We start from the raw sequence: 17,983 nt of genomic DNA on the forward strand, positions 1-17,983 counted from the left end.
TATCTCTTATTTAGTGTATGGAATAAGCATATCATGTCTGATATCAAATTAAAGTTTATGGAAAATGGAATGTACATTTATACAAAAATAAATCACATGCCCAGGTCACCTTTAGGTCATTTAAGCTCATGAAAGGTCTAATGAAGGCGGGAGTTTATCAGTACTTAAAAAAGTGTAAATTCCTCAACAATCTCGATTGGCGTATCGCGTAAAATTTCGAAATTTTCATTACAAAATTCCAAGTTAGTAATAGATTTTGACGTTATATTCAGAAAATGATATTATATTTTACCCTTATTCCTTTTCTTTTCTTTCATATTTCTTGGTCGTGAAACAGTCCCAGTGCTGTGGTAAACGGCATTGTGTATGCACTCTCCGAGCCAACATGATTATCGTGTGCGCTCCGTTAACAGTCCCCCTGTACACTAGTTTTCTCAGATCGTCTGCTCGACCTGTTTACCGAGCAAACGGCAATTTCTCCTCATAATGTCATCGATTTTATATGTATAATTATAATCATTTCCAAGAAGATGACGGACTCAAATTGTTTTTATAGTGATTATCAAATTTTATTTCGTAGTTTGATAAGCATCAAATCGATATACTGTATACAACGTAAACAATATCACAAGGCGAAAAAAAAAATTCTTCAAGTTTGCAAGTCGATGGATTGATAATCTTATAATAAACTGCACATGAAATACAGTAAAGCATTAATAGGATAAAGAATCGTAAAAACACCAGTAATTGATGAGTGTAAGTTAATTCGCCACACTCCCCCTATGATTATTGTCTGCGTGCACCTATGAATGTTGGTCCCCAATTAGACCCTGACTTTGTTGTTATGTTACTTTGTTTTATTATGAAAATGAAAAAAACAATAAATACAAATTCATTTCTTTTAAAAATCAATAAAATTGATTCAGGTTTATGAAAGAAGTCATTGTTCATTTGTTCGTTTTTAAAATGTCCTCGCAATAACTTTAATATGTTGGAACAACGTTATACAATGGTTGAGAGAACTTTCATGTGATTAGTTTACATTTTTATCAAAAATTGTGTTCATTTGAAGTTTAGTGTGCTTTAAATACCATCCTATTAATCTCTCGCTTACATATATATCAAATGAAAATGAATAATACATTACCAAATTTTGATTTCCTTAAATGTGAAGATCAGATGTATTTTGTTCTCGAAAAGTGTATTTTTCTGATAAGTAACCATTGTGAGAAATTTTATCATTGTTTATGAATTGTTTTATGAATAAGGAAGCATTAGTACCCTTTCATTAATTCCTATAAATATGTCAGAGTGTATGTTTTGAAAATATATGTTTAAACAATGTATGTTTGTTAAAGAGTCATGTAGCATGATTTAATTCGTTATCATTATTGTTCATATTATGTAATATAGGTTCCTTTTGTTCTCTGGAATAAAAAAGGAAAGAAAAACCAAATATGCTAAATTTCTTTCGAATCTGCTATTGCTCTTTCATGCCACGTGCAGCGTATATAGAGTAATGCTCAATTATATGATGCAGTTAATATAACTTGTAATAAACATTAGGGTGCATTTGTCAGGATCAAAAAGCGAATGCATATACTATAGTGATTTATATTGAATACAAGGACAACTATACATTCCCTCACCACGGATATACAAAATGTTAATAAAGATATTGAAAACGAAGCAAATATACAGCATTAATATCCGATGTGTCGGGCAGTGGAACTTCAAAAGACACGCAAAAACTATAACACTTTGTTTGTGGATTTGCATTCGCCGTTAAAATTCATCCATTCATATAGTAACAGTCCAGTGTTATAGCATAATTGGTCAGATTTTGGTTCTGAACGACAAATTATTTCATGACACCTAATCACATGCAACAAGATTAAAGTCGATTATTCCCAACCTAATGATTTAGACAAATTTACAAATTCATAATATGCAATACAAATATATTGTTTAAAAAACCAAAAGAAAGCACTATAAAACCACATAACTTGACATTCTTGGCGTAAAAATACTTGTAAACACACAGGCCCGTATTCTGTTTAAATTAAACCCTGGATTGAATACGTGGTTTAACTACGGAGAGCCAATTGGGGAACAAATCTCTAACACTATACATATAATTCATATGACACCGAAATTGCTCATAATTGTCTGGGAATGATAACTGTATTTTGAAGTATTTTTCCTCATTATGAAAGCAAAGGAAAACAAAATAGTAAACATACGAAGTATACAATATAAACATTATTTTTGAATTTTTTGCTCCCCATAATTTTAGCACAGAGTTAGACCGTGGTCTAAGTTATTAAACCCGACTTCAGAATACGAGCCACAGAATTGTACAATTTTTGGATTAAGAGCTTTCACTGTTGGATCGAGGAACTAGATACTAATGATTTGGGATAACAATATGAACGAAATCTTGTCAGAATGATCAAATTGTTATTTAAATATCACCCCCACAAAGAATAGTGTACTTCCAACACTGTACCCTATCCAAAATATTCTATTCTCTGGATTTAGAGAAGAATACTATAATACTCTGAATGTTTCGACTTCTGCAGAACAATAAATATTTTGACTGAGGTAGTACTCATTATTGCATGATAAACTGGGAGGGCTTTTTACCGACAGTTCTAGATCATTTTCTCTCATTTGTATCAAATTGTAATTGGAAACATATGAAACAAACATATCAAAATATAAGACAAATCCCTGTCCGATACCAAGTAAAGTTATAAGCGTCAGAAAATAAATGCACAGATAAACAAATACATAACAGAAAGGGAAAAAGAATATCGGGGAGCTAGGCATATTCCATATTTTACATGCATGAATTATAATTTTACTTATTTCACTTTACATTTTCCGTCAAAATAGTATAATCTAATTCTTCGAATAAATACGACACTTTCAATGAAGATGCTTATTCTTTTTGCCATTCCAAACCAGAATGTTATATAAATATGTTATATTTACAAATATGTTATATTTGATTGAAAGTCCTTTTACTCCCTTCACTCATTTCCTTCATTTTCGGCTGCTATTCGGAGTGGATTGGATCTCTGTTGAAAACAGTAACCGGTAGTATATACGTGACTGATTCACCTCTAGAAGTTTTCCATTCTAAACTCCATTTGGTAACGTAGACATATGGTGGAGAGGACTTTTCCGAGAGCAGGGGAACCACAGAAGAAGACAGTGATCTTCCCTTTTCGTTGCTGCTCTAGCTTTTGAAAAACCTTATTACGCGAAAGAAATAAGAAAATAAAGAAAATGAAGATTATTAGCTTTTATCCAAAAATTAAAAAATAATTGATAACATGATCAAGAAGGTGAAATACTTACAGGACAATGATAATACAACTGTACATTGTCACGGTTCGATGGCCCATTTCCATTTCACATCATTTTGTTGTTTGTACTTAAGTACACTGTTCTTAATATAACCACATGAGACGACTTACTCGAAATATTACTAACTTAAATTTTATTGATTTTTTTTTTCATAACGAATTTATTTCATTCCAAAATTTCAACAAGGTTACAAAGTAAAGCAAAATATAATATAAAATTATGAAATGAAATAGAAACCTTCTGAAAAGCAAAGCTTGTTATTGAAGGTTTCCTAAATTGTAAAATATCAAACGATGATGGTGGTGATGGTAATGGTAACGGTGATAATGATGCTGTTTATGATGATGTTGATTATGCTGATAATGGTGGTGATGCTGCTGATGATGATGATGATTGTCACACCCAAGTCAACCCAAGAGGATATACATTCATTTCTCGCAACCAATTGTCACACCCAAGTAACTCAAGAGGACATAAAATTAATTACATGAACAATAAAAATGCAGTTCAAAGATTTTATCAAAACTGTATTCAGGTTCTTGTACAACAATTTTAATGGCTTTATAAGTCTTTGAAGTAACATAGAAAGTAACCCACTTTATGCGATTAAATAATTTATCCAGTTCAACGTTCATTGGTACTGAGAAGACGTTAATCGTGGATTAGTTACATCATTCGACGACGGAGCTGATGATATTGGGTGTATCAAATGACACCCCTGAATAATTATGAATTTAAAAAAAATTAAAAGAACGTAAGATAGGCAGAGTACCTCGTCCCAATTCGGTCGTCCTGGCTGTGTTCTGGTCATCAATCCCGTGATTGTATCTCGCTTGTTTTTCTTATGGATGAGATCAAGAGCAACATGGAGTCCAATAGCCTTCATGTCACTGGGAGAGAGAGCTGACGTCATATACAGATGTACGTCAAGGAAGCGTTCTATCTCCTCTACGTCGGCCTGTTCCGTCTCAATTGCATTAATGAGACTGATAAACCATTCAAAGGATCGCTGGTCACGGTTGATCCAGATAAAGTCAACCTTCAAATTTGGAAATCGGAAAATAAAAGAAAACATAATCCATCGTCATGATTATTGGCGATGCTTAAATGATTTACATACGGAACTTGCAAGAATGGTTTGCTTGGTTGCATACTCGACTTATAACTAATTATTTCGTAATAGACTTCGGGGGGGGGGGAACTCCTGAACCTTAAAAACCGTCTGAAACTTAGGGGCAATGATGATAGTTTTGGCCGAAAAGCATTTTATCAATGTTTGTTTTAGTCTCTTTAAATCTTGGTTAACATGATAAAAGTAGATTAACGTCATTTTTATCATCAGTCATTCCTATATTACAAAAGTGTATTGATGCTGTCTTTTGCCATCCCATGATTTTTTTTTCTTTCTTCTTTTAATACGCGAGTTTACCTGCGTGGATATTCAACACCCCTCCCGGTAATACAATGCCTATTAATGACAGACAATATAGTAACGCAACAGATAAGAGGGGTTTCAAATATCAAAGCGTTGCTTAGAGAATATGTATCATTGACTTTACCTTCTTTGTTTTAAGAATGGATGGTGTATCCGTCATCCACGTGTGGTGACATTTCGGACATTGAGTCTTAGCAGCCTTATACCGTTTGTATATGCTCTGCAGGATGGAAGCAAATGGTGTGATTCCTATTCCTGCTCCGATGAGAACGGCATGTTCAGCCTCCATGATATGCTGAGCAGGAGCTCCGTATGGACCATCTAAAATAATCTTGATGAAAAAAATGGTTTAAGATACTTCGATAAGACTTTGCTAAGTAGCGGATAGCCGAGGTAAAATATATTGAGTCAGCAATGCAAAAGGTGAAATATATTGAGCCCTTAGGCCAAGGCCAAATGTCTTGAGACTTGGTAAAAAGGTGTCTTTGAGACTAAGGCTGGCGTCAAGGGAGCAGAACACTGTTGCTAATGGGGCAAGCTTTTGTACAATTCCAAAGACATTTTGTAAACAAGGAGTATATAAATGGTTTTCCTTTGCAAGTATTGATTGGAACTAATGAAAAAATGTCCTACACTGTCAGTGTTATTATCAAGCCCTAATGCATACTTAATTGAACATGTTTCTATCGTCATGTTTCACAGAGAATACAGTACCAGTTATTTCCTTACTTCCAACCCAGTGTGAGGTGTACCGCCCAACATCTTGGATAGATCCAGTGAATGTAAAACACTGTGTGCTTTCGAGTTATCCTGTCCAGACACATCTTGGCTCATCGAGCTTTCCTGAGACTGTAATGTTTTCATTTTAAAGCCATTACCATTGACCTTAAATGTCCCTTGTGAACTTTCTTCCTCCTGATATGGCGCATGTCTGTTCTCGGACGTGTTATATGCGCTACTCTTTCCTTGGTCTTTGACTTCATCTTTAACTTCTGATTCGAATCCTAGGTTGGTCGCACCCTTTTTGCAGGTTGAGTAAGTATTTTCTTCAAACAAGTTTTTTTTGTTTTCAGAGGCGATCCCCTTCTGATTTTCACGGTCCACTTCGTGAATGACGTTCCTAGTTCCCAGGTCGACTTTGACATCTAAAGAATTACCGTTCTGCTCTCGATCGTCCACATCTAGGTGTTGCATGTCTTTAGGAAGAGTGTGCTCTAGTTCTTTAATGACACCATAGAGTCTTTTTGTCCAATGACCAACGCATCGAATATGCAGAGACATGAAATCTGCGATATAAATCAGACATAATTACACTTGGTATTTATATCAGAAAGATTGCATTTTAGGAGACATACCGTGGAGTTGGTATCTCCTAAGACAAACTGCAAACTTCAAAACCTTCCTCAGAACTTATCGTGAGCATGACGTTTATCAGTATGGTAGTTGAATCAGAGTAAAAACAGAAAACTGGGGAGCGTTTCATGAAAAGATTTGTCGGATGTTTTTATCCGATAAGTCTTGTTGTATCCAACAGTTGCCATAGGACCTGAACTCTCGATCACCTAATCAAAATCAAAGAAGGTTGCCAGAGCCGACAACTAGTAGGATATAAATGCTGATGAAACGCTCCCCCGGTGAAGATTACAAAATAATAGGGGAGGGAAAACGAAAAACAAGAGTGATGGCTAAATAAATGTAATTACATGTACCTTGCTCTTCTGGTGCGCTGCTAATGGTAAATGGATGCCACTCATGTGATGCTATAGATGGAATATTCACATGAACGTATTCTCCAGCATGGAACTTGAATTTGGAAGGACGCTGGATGACAAGATGAACAACCTGTAATGTAATCACCAAGAAACGCGTCAGTTGATAATTTGAAACATCATTTGCAGTTCACGGCACCATGTTCAACAGGAACCACATGCAACGCCTGGAAACATTCGTAATGCTTAATAACATTTTCGCAACGGGTAACATACGCTCGAGTTGAATCGCCATGTTCCGTTCGCAAGGACCAATGTTATTTTTATATGTTTTTGAATGGTGTCATAGAAAGCAAGACCCCTAAGAAAGGTCAATCTCGCTGGGCAAAATGACTGCCCATTTTCTTTTCCATTATTTTTTTTTTCATTTCCAGTGTCATGAAAGTTCAGTGCCTTTCGGAGAGTCTATAGTAATGTATAATGTCTACTTCTATCAAAATCTATTGAACGATTACGAATATATTTCTCTCTTTTGCCAAAAAGATATATATCGTATTTGGTAATCATATTACTTCTTTAGCCATTGCAATCCAGAAGGCCTGCGGAGGCCTTGGGACCATTTCATTAACATTTGTTGTCCAGTTAGTTGCCAGATTCGACAACCCGGGGTGACAACTATCCTTCATTTTGTTTCGCTCAAAAGCACTGTTACTTTGGTAGCTTTCGGATAAAACAGACTCTGTCGGATGGTACGTCTGACACGCCCTTTCATTACATGCTCCTCAGGCCAAGGAAATGGCATGATTGAAGCTAAACCTCCCCCCCCCCCGTCAAATTGTCGAGTACACTCACATTTGCGGGTAAGATGTACCCTATCTGGATGTAGGTTTTACCAAACCTTGCTCTCCTAAACACCTGTAGCCGTAAAAGACGTTCAAGAAAGTAGATTGCACCCGGTATAATGAACCAAATCCAGAAGTACTTAGAATGTATGATGATCAAGGTCCAGAAAACAATGCACAGTTGATGGGTCCAGTGAAATACCTGAGTTAGAAGATCGAGAAACAAAGATGTGGGTCGTTCTTAATTCCTTTTGAATTGAAACTATTAAATCATCGCTATGACCATGATAAGCTTAACCGATCTCAAGAGAACAACCACCTTTCTGGAGAAAGGAAACATAATTATATACATTTTTTTCTGGAAACTTTTCATAACGGCTAGCATTACGGAATCACCTGTGCCGATATTGTGTAAACCAGGTTTTCTACTTTCTGGATGTGACTCTTGACACAATTGATCTTGATCACCAATCTGATAAGTCCGAACGAGTGCAGTATGATGTCATCCTTGATCTTGAGGTATCAATCAAACCGCATACATTCGTAATTCCGAAGCTTCGTTATTCCGAAGGTTCGGATATTCCGAAGGTTCGTTTTTCCGAAAGTTCGTAATTCCGACGGTTCGTTAGTCCGAAAACGAAATGTGGTTTGTAATTCCAAAGGTTCGTTAGTCCGAAAACGAAGTGAGGTTCGTAATTTCGAAGGTTCGTTAATCCGAAAACGAAATGAGGTTCGTAATTCCGAAGGTTCGTTAGTCCGAAAACGAAATGATTAAAGAGCCTTATTTCGTTTTCGGACCAACGAACCTTCGGAACATCGAACTTTTTTTCGTTTTCGGATTATCAAACCTTCGGACTAACGAACCTTCGGAATAACGCCACAAATTTTCGGTTTAACGAACCCTTTTACGTTTTCGGATTGACGAACATCGAAGTATAGGCAATTTACGTGTTTCGGAATTACGAAGTGTAACCCAATCAAACATGTTAAAATCTCACTTTGAAGTATCCATTCCTTCTGATAAACGGCATCGAGCAGATGGTCATGATGATGAGTACGATGATGATCAGAATCCCTGTAATGATGCAGGAACCTTCGACCAGACCAAGACCTGGGAAAGGACGGACCAGGACTTCAAGAACCCAATCTGTAGTTGTACCATTTGCCATCTCTACCTCGTAGAGCAATCCTGTTGAAAACAAACAGAACGATCCAATAATTCAATACCAAGGATTCTGTCTCTTCAGAATTAAACAACGAAAAATCATAATCATGGGTGATAATCTTTTTTGAAAGGAGATTTACGTTGATATCAAAGATAAATCAATTTCATATCAAAGAACACTTTTATGAATGTCTCAATTACCAGTCTGGTCTTGTTTGTGTTGTTCATATTTCATCTGCTTTCATCCCAATTCATCATCAGCCATTGGCTTCACAGCAGGTGGCCACCGACCAACGCTGTGTCCTTTGTCAGATTTAACTTCTTCTTTTTATTTAAAAAATACTAAATAATTGTATTTCTTTTTTTCATGTAGGCTATGATTCAATAAGCAAATAGGCAAAAAATATAGTTTTCATGGTCTCACCGATATTTGCAATATGGGCTGCGGTGTGAACGACCGACAAGATGATGATAAAGATTGCAACAATCTTATGGATGATGACATGTTGATCAAGAGGTAGAACTGTCGTCAAGAATGTATTGCGTAATGTTGTCAAGAGCTTCCGAAGCATGAGGATCAGTACAAAGCAGCAACTAAAGCTAAGACATCGACCTGGAATTTGATCAAAGTAGAGATTTGTAGCTTTGGTGTTGATGACTGTTTAGGTGATATTAAGGGCGACCTTAGATTAAATGACGACGCCACTATCAAAATTCTCTTTTATATTCCATTTTAATTCTGGCAAAGGACCTCTAAAGCAAAAATGAATATAGCTTAAAATAAATTACATGGCTTATTGATCTTGAGGCTTATCGAACTGTTTCGTGTCAATTGATAGTCTGGGACGGTACGGACTGGAAACATAACAATTTCAAGGGATTTAAATTATAATCCGTCAAGATTTAAAACTTTTTTTGTTATTCAGACTTAATCAAGATTTGGATTGGTCTCTAACTAAAGTATTTCTGGATTTATTTTAACTCCCTGCAATTGATGTAGGCCTACATATTTTCTTCTCCCTGGTTGAGAATATGTTTGCAATAAAGATGAAAACAAAATGAAAAAAAATATATATATACCTGCTGTTGATCCCTCGAGAGATCGTAAGTTAGTGTAGATTCGTTTTCTACAATAGGTTCTCAAGCTTACATTTCGAAATCCATAGGCATGTGCAATTACCTCGTTGTCTACTATTTCTGTATTAGCGGGTTTTGTACAGAGATCAACTGATTCTACCACTTAGCAATAAATACCTGCACTCCTTGCAATTGCCAGAGAAACTGGGTTTCTATCATCCTTGATACTCTGGTGACCTTCGTATGCACCCCATCCTGCTAGTCCAACATTGATGATAACGAAGACGACCCAGAAGATGATGACGGAGAGGTGATTACGGATTGTATGATAATTGCAGCAAGTCTTTCTTGCTGATTGCTGTTTGAGCTTCTTCTTTTTAGGATTCAGCCACTCGGCCGCGCTGTTAAAGAAAACAAAATCTGAATTAATGATGATGATGATGCACAGCATTTGTATAGCGCCATATATCTGTCATAGACATTTAAATGCGCATTTGAGGAGCCAGCCAATCTGGGTCGCCTACAAGGGCGCGCACACAGTTGGTTGGTTGGTTGGTTGGTTGGGGGAATGCATGTGGACCACTACAACGGGGTTACCCCTACTCTTATTCGAATAGTGCAGTGGGTTCTTAACGTGCAAAGGTGGTGATTCTCCTCTACACGGGGCCTCCATTTAACGTCCTATCCGAGGGACGGAGTGTTTTCTACTGTAACATAGCCTGCATCTATGAAACAGGGGAGAGATGTTTACACACAACGCACTGGCTTCAGTCATCCGCCCGGGGTGGACTCGAACCCACGATCTTTGGTTCGACGGGCAGACGCTTTACCGACTGAGCCAACTTCGCTCTCAATTGTATCAAATACAAACTTTTTATTGCCATTCCCTTTTTAACTGGGAAGAATAAAAAAGATCATGAACCAAGTAAAAAAAAAAAAGAAGACCAATCCTATTTTACTTTTTTTTTTCAAATTTACCATCCGTTGGGATTTTTTTTTTCAACAAACGGAATTCTTTCCTACAACCATTTTTGTCTCTTCATATTTTGCTCACGCTTAAAGGGGAATGAAATCTTTGGAACAAGTAGGTTTGTGTCGAAACAAAACAATCAAAGAATAAGAACAAAGAAAGTTTGAGAAAAATCGGACAAATAATGAGAAAGTTATGCGCGTTTGAATATTGCAATCACTAATGCTATGGAGATCCTCCATTGGCAATGCGACAAGGATGTGTGATGTCACATGTGAACAACGAGAGGTTTTTTGAGTTGATAGACGAGGATCAGTCTGGGAGTATCAGCTTGAATGAACTCATTGGCGCTCTACGGCTTTTAGTGAATGGTACAGAAGAAGAGAAGCTTCACTTTCTCTTCCGGGTTTATGACATTGACGGTAGGATTTCACATATACTATATAATATTCTGATTAAATTTGTAGGAATACTTATCATAATGACTTCATAATAAAATTCACGATGGTAGTGTATCAAATCCCTCAGAATTGACCAGAACGCAAGAATGCAATTTCATATATAATAGTTGATGAATTGAACAAGTTTATTCATATTCTGCAGTCAAATTAATTAAAATTGTAGGCAGGGTAAGTGTTGCTATGTGTAAATATTTACTATAAACTTGGTCCACTATAAATCATTCATTGGTGTAAAAACAAATTGGAGGAAATTGTGAATAAACGAATTCGTAATTATAAGTTACATGTTGCCCCTCTTAAAGGTATAATACAGTAGTTGCAGCAAACAAAAATTATTTCCTGAGAAAGTCTTTTAAATCAAGGTTGGTTGTCAAAATACTATCATTCATATAGATTTGGTACATTAATGTAAGTTTTTCTTTGTAAAATCATGACATCTTAGCTCAAAATCGATGATAATGATGATAATTATCACAGAAAGGCATAAAATACCCTCAAAATGTCTCTTTTTGCTTTTTCTTTTGGTGATACAAACTCTTTATCCATGATGTATTCTTTGAAAATCTGTATTACTGTACATGCCCTCCTATAAAAAGAACACATGATCTACTGATAGATGCGACAAAAGAGGCAATTTAAGTGAAATATATACTACAGTAATGGGGTGAGTTGTTCACAAGTGACATCACACATCTTTGTCGCATTGCCAATTTGAGGATCTCTATAGCATTAGTGATCGCAATATTCAAATGCTCATAACTTTCTCATTATTTGTCCGATTTTTCTCAAACTTTCGTTGATCTGTTTCTTTGATTTTTTCTGTTTTCACACTAGCTATCTTGTACCAAAGGTTTTATTCTCCTTTAACGCAAGTATAGGATGCTCATGGCGCAACCAAAAAATGACAATTATTTGTGATGGTAAAACTCAGATTAGGTCTTAGTTGAAGTAGAAATACCAGTATAACATATTTACATTTCCGCTTCCTATTTAATACAACTGCTTATACCTGATGGTAAGGTTGGATGTGATACTAGGATATCTCTGTAGTTGTTCAGAGAGCTCTTCAAAGCTCACGTGGCCATCACCATCGACATCGGCATCTTCAAATAGAATCTCAGTCAGTTCCGTCAAAGTTTCATCACTCAGGGTCAACGCACTTTCAGCAGTGCAGGAGTTCAGCACAGTCTTGAGCTCGTCAAAGTCTATGAAGCCGCTCCCTGGTCAGACAGACGGGAAATCAGGTATAAGTTGTTATATCAGATAGGAATTCATATCCCCATAAACGTTAAATTTTCAACTTCTTCATAATGTGTTAATGACGTGTTAGTAGCGAGTTTTCGCATTTCCTAAGGACCATGGGCGGAAATCCCAGGGGGACAGGGGGGACGTGTCCCCCCTACCCAAAATAGTAGGGGGACACAATATCAAATGTTCCCCCTACTATTTTCAGTCTTTTATGATAGAGAGAAATACATCATTCACAATCGAAATAATACACGTATTTTACCTTACATTTTGTGGAAAACCTTTTCCGCCCATGCTAAGGACATGACGGAGCACCTCTCTACAACGGATCAATTCCTTTGAAAATACAAGTCAAATCAAAATGGAGAGCTGAGAGGCTTTTGTCGAAAGTCTGTTTACCGGGGACAGCAGCATTGTGTCTTGACTCTGGACGACACATTTGCAATTGTTTGTCCGGTGCAAATCTTTGGAATCCCGGTCCACCAACTTTTGACCAAAGCCTCTTAGCTCTCTATTGTGATTCGAATTGCATTTTTAAAGGAAATGGTGCGTTGTAGAGAGCGGTTCCGTAGTAAATGCGAAAACTCTCTAATGTTCACATCACAAACAAACAAAATCAGAAGATAATGTTTTCAGACAACTAAAAGGGAAATTTAGGGCCAAAATACCAGTTGTGGTCACGATCTCAACATGAGTTTGAACAGAAATTACCACCAAGTTTCTGTATGTATAAATATAAAATATGTGCCAAATGGCTCTAAAAGAAAATGCGCAATCCTGAGAAATTAGCAAAATAAGGACGGAAATGTTGGGTATTTTTCAAAGTACATGTAATATTAATACACTGTCCCACATATGCCTTTCTGTCTTAGTTATCATCAGCATTATCGATTTTGAGCTAAGATGTCATGATTTTGCGAAGATAAACTTACATTAATGTACTAGATTTATATGAATGATAGTATTTTGACAATCAACCTTGATTTAAAAGACTTTCTCAGGAAATGATTTTTGTTTGCTGCAACTACTTTATTATACCTTTAAGAGGGGCAACATGAAACTTATAATTACGAATACATTTATTCACAACACCAATTAATGATTTATAGTGGACCAAGTTTATAGTAAATGTTTACACATAGCAACACTGACCCTGCCTACAATTTTCACTAATTTGACTGCAGAATATGAATAAACTTGTTCAATTCATCAACTATTATACAGTGCGTCCCACAAAAAAACGAAACCGAGATTTATCGATGATTTATCATAACTTAATCATTAATAAAATAGACAAATGACCTACCAACTTAAAGCTTATAATCTCCTCTTCCATCTGCAATTACTTAGATTATTTCTCATTCACGCATGAGTGAGCAAAAACAATTTTAAGAGGGGATACCAAAAAGTTGCTTGGCGGGCTGTATCTGGGTTTCAAAAAGAAAACCACATTTATAAAAAGTTCAATATCTGCCCTTTAATTTGATACCTCAATTACAGAAAATGGTCAAGAAATAACAAAGTTCTGGCTATTTGAAATAAGGCTTGAATTTCAATAATTTCATAAAATGAAGAGGTTTTACAGGCTAGCGTTCAAACTCAATCGACACTCCGTTTTGTTGACGATCAGCCATGCATTATCCGTGCGATAGCTTCTGTGGGAAATCGGTGAAAACACATTTATTTGATGAAATTATGGAAATACAAGCATTGTTTCTAGAGAGCATAACTTTTTTACTTCTTGACCATTTTCTGTGATTAAGGTATCAAATAAAAGAGCAGATATTGAACTTTTTAGGCATGTGGTTTTCTTTTTGAAATTCAGATACCCTCCGCCAAATGAGTTTTTGGTATCCTTTCTTCAAATATTTTTTGCTCACTAAAGCGTGAATGAGGAATAATCTAAGTAATATCAGATGAAAGAAGAGATTCTAAGCTTTACATTGGTAGGTCATTTGTCTATTTTATTAATGATTAAGTTATGATAAATCATCGCTAAATCTCGGTTTCGTTTTTCCTGGGACGCACTGTATATGAAATTGCGTTCTGGTCAATTCTGAGGGGTTTGATACACTACCATCGTGAATTTTATTATGAAGTCATCATGATAAGTATTTCTAAAAATTTAATCAGAATATTATATAGTATATGTGAAATCCTACCGTCTACGTCATAAACCCGGAAGAGAAAGTGAAGCTTCTCTTCTTCTGTACCATTCACTAAAAGCCGTAGAGCGCCTATGAGTTCATTCAAGCTGATACTCCCAGACTGATCCTCATCTATCAACTCAAAAAACCTCTCGGCAAAGAACGACTAAAGACACATACATCAAAAAATGTTTGATATATAGGTGTTGTTACAGGGGCAGTTAATCCCATCCCTCATTTTTTATCTTTCAAGTTGGAAAAGGTGGTAAAAGGGAGAGAAGGAAATAGGGTCATAGGAAGAAAAAGGGTGTCATTAAAGTAGATTAGTCGTTTAAAGTCGTTTTAAATATATTATTCAATTGCAAAACTGACGTCATCTTCAAGGTGGTTTTTGATTGCCGATATACCAAAATGCATTCTTCTCTAGATACTTATTTAATAAATTCGAAATGTAGCTATTTTTTGCCTGATTGAGTTAACTGTCTAGTTGAATAGCAAAGTACAGCAGATAAACTAGCTCACTGAACACGACCAGACTAAAATGGATAAACTTTTATATCACAATACGTAAGGTGGGAATTTGCATCCAGTTCTTGCCAAGTAATGGTACTATTTTGATGAAAGATCACTTTTACCTTTTTTGTATTAACAAAAATGGATCATCAACTTTATGAATGCATTTTAAGTCGATTTTTCATAGTAATGTGGATGCCATGACAAACTACTTAGGTGTTTATACCTGCCGAATCACCAGATTCAAATTATCATGATGCTTGTACTTGAATTGTTGTCTGAAAATTGAATATTATGGAGGCATTCCTACAAGTTATCACATGACGTACCTTCTTAACGTTCAGTGCATTTATAAACTCATCCAGATCAATCTGATTATCATCACCTGCTATCTCCTGGAACTGCTTCTCTAGCTTCATCAGCCATTTTTCATCGCTTTCTTGCCTTTAAATACAGATATAGAGAACAGTGAGTTTTCGCACAACGATGAACTCATTCAAGAACATAGAAAATTTATTGTAAATGCCCTTCGTGACAAAAATCAACCAAGAAGTCTTTGTCGAAATTTGGTGCATCAAAAATAGCAGCTTGGTCCAGGACACTGGACAAATTACTTATTGCAATTTTCTGTCAGTTCCGAAGCTAATGACACGATGATGTCATATTCCTCTATTCAAATCTAATGTAACATGATGATGTTATATTCCTCTCTTCAACTCAAATGTAACACGATGTCTTTTTCTTCTTTTTCTTCCTTCTTTCTCCTTATTCCGCCTCTTATTTCTCCTCTTTTTTATCTTGTTCTTCTTCATCATCTTATTTCTCTTCCCCTATTTTTCTCTCCATCTCTCTCTGACTTACTTTCACCACTGTCTTGTACAAGTGTTTGTATTATGTATACTATTACATTATACTTTTACAGTGTTTGAAATTTAATGATGAACATTTTTCGCATATACCGTATACTAGGATAAGGGGATAATATAGCAGCATATATACACACCTTTCATCATTATCCACATGCATTGTGAATATTAGGGGTATTGAATTAATTGCAGACAGTTATTAATAATTTACATGTAGGTCTATATTGATTGTTTGTGTGAATCATTTCAATATTGTTACGATGTATTGTACTTTTTTTCTTTGTGTATACTTATTGTTAAAGCCATTTGAAAGCAACATTCTCTGTATGCATACATTGACCAATAAAAGATTCATTGAATCTTGAAAAAACTGCTGTTCCTATTCACCAATTTTCGACAAAGCCCTCCCAGCTTTTATCATTTGATGGGCATTTTAAATACTAATTTTTTTTAATTCGTTCTGGGTCGCAGTGTGAAAACTCAATGATATCCTTTTGAAGAACCATGGTGGTTTGTCAACCAGAAGTAACTACATTATTGATACCGGCATGAGGTGGGATGCTGAATTATAACGGGGCCACATTGAGGAAATTTGTGTCGTTTCCAAAAGCGATTTTTTTTTTTTAATGTAGGGCCTGCATAACAGTTCCTAACCTCCTCACCATTGCAAAATTTCAAAAGGTAATTTCTAAAATGCCAGACCCTTTCCCATACCCCTCACTTTTACACCATCTTAAAAAAAGCATGACTCTTAATTATGAGAGAATGGTGTGTATACGTTTCTGTTGGTATAAACCTTTGATATTTTTACAATAAAGATTTCTTTTCTTGCTTATAACTGTTATTTTACTGTGTGGAATGCATGAAATATGTAATACACATACGTTTCCGCCATTGCTCAGTATTATAAATGAAATATTCAGAGTGTCCAACGGCGGGTATCGGGCTGGATCTCATCAGTTTAGCGCAGAAATCCTGTTGAGCTCTGTCTCATCAGTTTAGCGCAGAAATCCTGTTGAGCTCTGTATAAAAATAGGGGGGAAATACACACAACAAAAAGTAAGTCCCCCTTAAACAAACATCCATGATTTCCGAACCACTGGGAGTTTTTAATATATTTTTACATGAGCGTGTAGGTAATTTTATAAGCGACCCTCGGAGTGAATGTTTTGGATAAAAACTGTTATAGTGCATGACATAGGCAACTCATGTACAATGGCAACTTGGATTTGCTTGACTAAAAATGGCTATAAATGTGATATATTAGTGATACAATGTCTGACAACATGATATCTATGAGATATATCATTTCCTTTGCAATGTAGGTAGTTAAAAGCTCTATTTTGCCATTCAAAATGGTCGCCATATGCCCTATGTGTAGTATGAATACGGTTCGAATGTGGAAACTACCTTTCATAAGAGTAAGAACCATAAAACGCATGAAATTGTAATCTAGGAGTACAATAATGTCCAAAAACGTATTTTCTGGCAAAAAAACTGATTTCATGTGGCATGCGTGAGATAAGTGTTGTATTTTCAAATTCAAAATGACCGCCCTAGGCCGTACACACTAACAAAAATAGGTCCAACTTTGAACCTTTAAAGATGCAGACCAGGGGCCCGTCTTACAAAGAGTTACAATCGATCCAATCAATTGTAACTCTATGGAAATCCATCAGTGTCATAATTTCTTCTACAGGAAATTTGTAAAATGTCCTTTGTAAACAAAGGAGGACAAACCAAATTGTCAAGAAATCAATGAATTATGGATTTATATTCATATCAAAGAAATTTTCCGAGCAACCATGCATTGTATATGTTGACGTTGCTGGCCGTCCATAGTTGCAATTGATCGGATCAATCGCAAGTCTTTGTAAGACAGGGCCCTGATGTCCGTTTTGGAAAGGTACAACTTTGCACCTCTCTGAAAGGTGGAAATCAGGGAAAGGGCTATCGTAACCCCAACCAAAAGTGGCAAAAGATTGTCGAGATTTCCAGTTTTTTTCACTTCAGATTTTTCTGTGGATGTTAAAGTGGTGCTTACCTTGCTTGGGACTCTAACACACCTCGTTGTGATTGCAGTCAAGACCTCTATCCACTATGCTAGCGAGAAGCGCTGATACCGGAAGCGAAATCAATTTTCCCACCGCAGTTTTGGAAGTCAATATGAATATT

At 36.0% G+C, this 17,983-nt stretch overlaps 1 protein-coding gene across 1 annotated transcript; it reads right to left on the reverse strand.

Moving 5' to 3' along the window:
* Positions 1–3,039: 3,039 nt before the first annotated feature.
* LOC129271282 (NADPH oxidase 5-like) lies at positions 3,040–16,788 on the reverse strand. The gene is made up of 13 exons (XM_064106547.1): positions 16,693–16,788; positions 15,272–15,386; positions 14,445–14,595; positions 12,044–12,254; positions 9,781–10,004; positions 8,951–9,139; positions 8,360–8,550; positions 7,372–7,563; positions 6,520–6,652; positions 5,540–6,096; positions 4,935–5,141; positions 4,148–4,414; positions 3,040–3,260 (listed from the first exon to the last, which is right to left on the reverse strand). The coding sequence occupies exons 1-13, from the start codon at positions 16,701–16,703 to the stop codon at positions 3,129–3,131; spliced, it is 2,580 nt and encodes an 859-aa protein (XP_063962617.1). The 5' UTR covers positions 16,704–16,788; the 3' UTR covers positions 3,040–3,128.
* Positions 16,789–17,983: the final 1,195 nt, after the last annotated feature.

Source organism: Lytechinus pictus, chromosome 11 (genome assembly GCF_037042905.1).
Source record: "Lytechinus pictus isolate F3 Inbred chromosome 11, Lp3.0, whole genome shotgun sequence".
In the NCBI taxonomy this organism is placed as follows: Eukaryota; Metazoa; Echinodermata; class Echinoidea; order Temnopleuroida; family Toxopneustidae; genus Lytechinus; species Lytechinus pictus.

Coding starts and splice junctions, on each gene's coding strand:
- LOC129271282 (XM_064106547.1), bottom strand. Junction 5,142..5,539: donor CACCTCACACTGGGTTGGAA/GTAAGGAAATAA, acceptor TTTTTCATCAAG/ATTATTTTAGATGGTCCATA. Junction 3,261..4,147: donor GACGACCGAATTGGGACGAG/GTACTCTGCCTA, acceptor TCGCGTAATAAG/GTTTTTCAAAAGCTAGAGCA.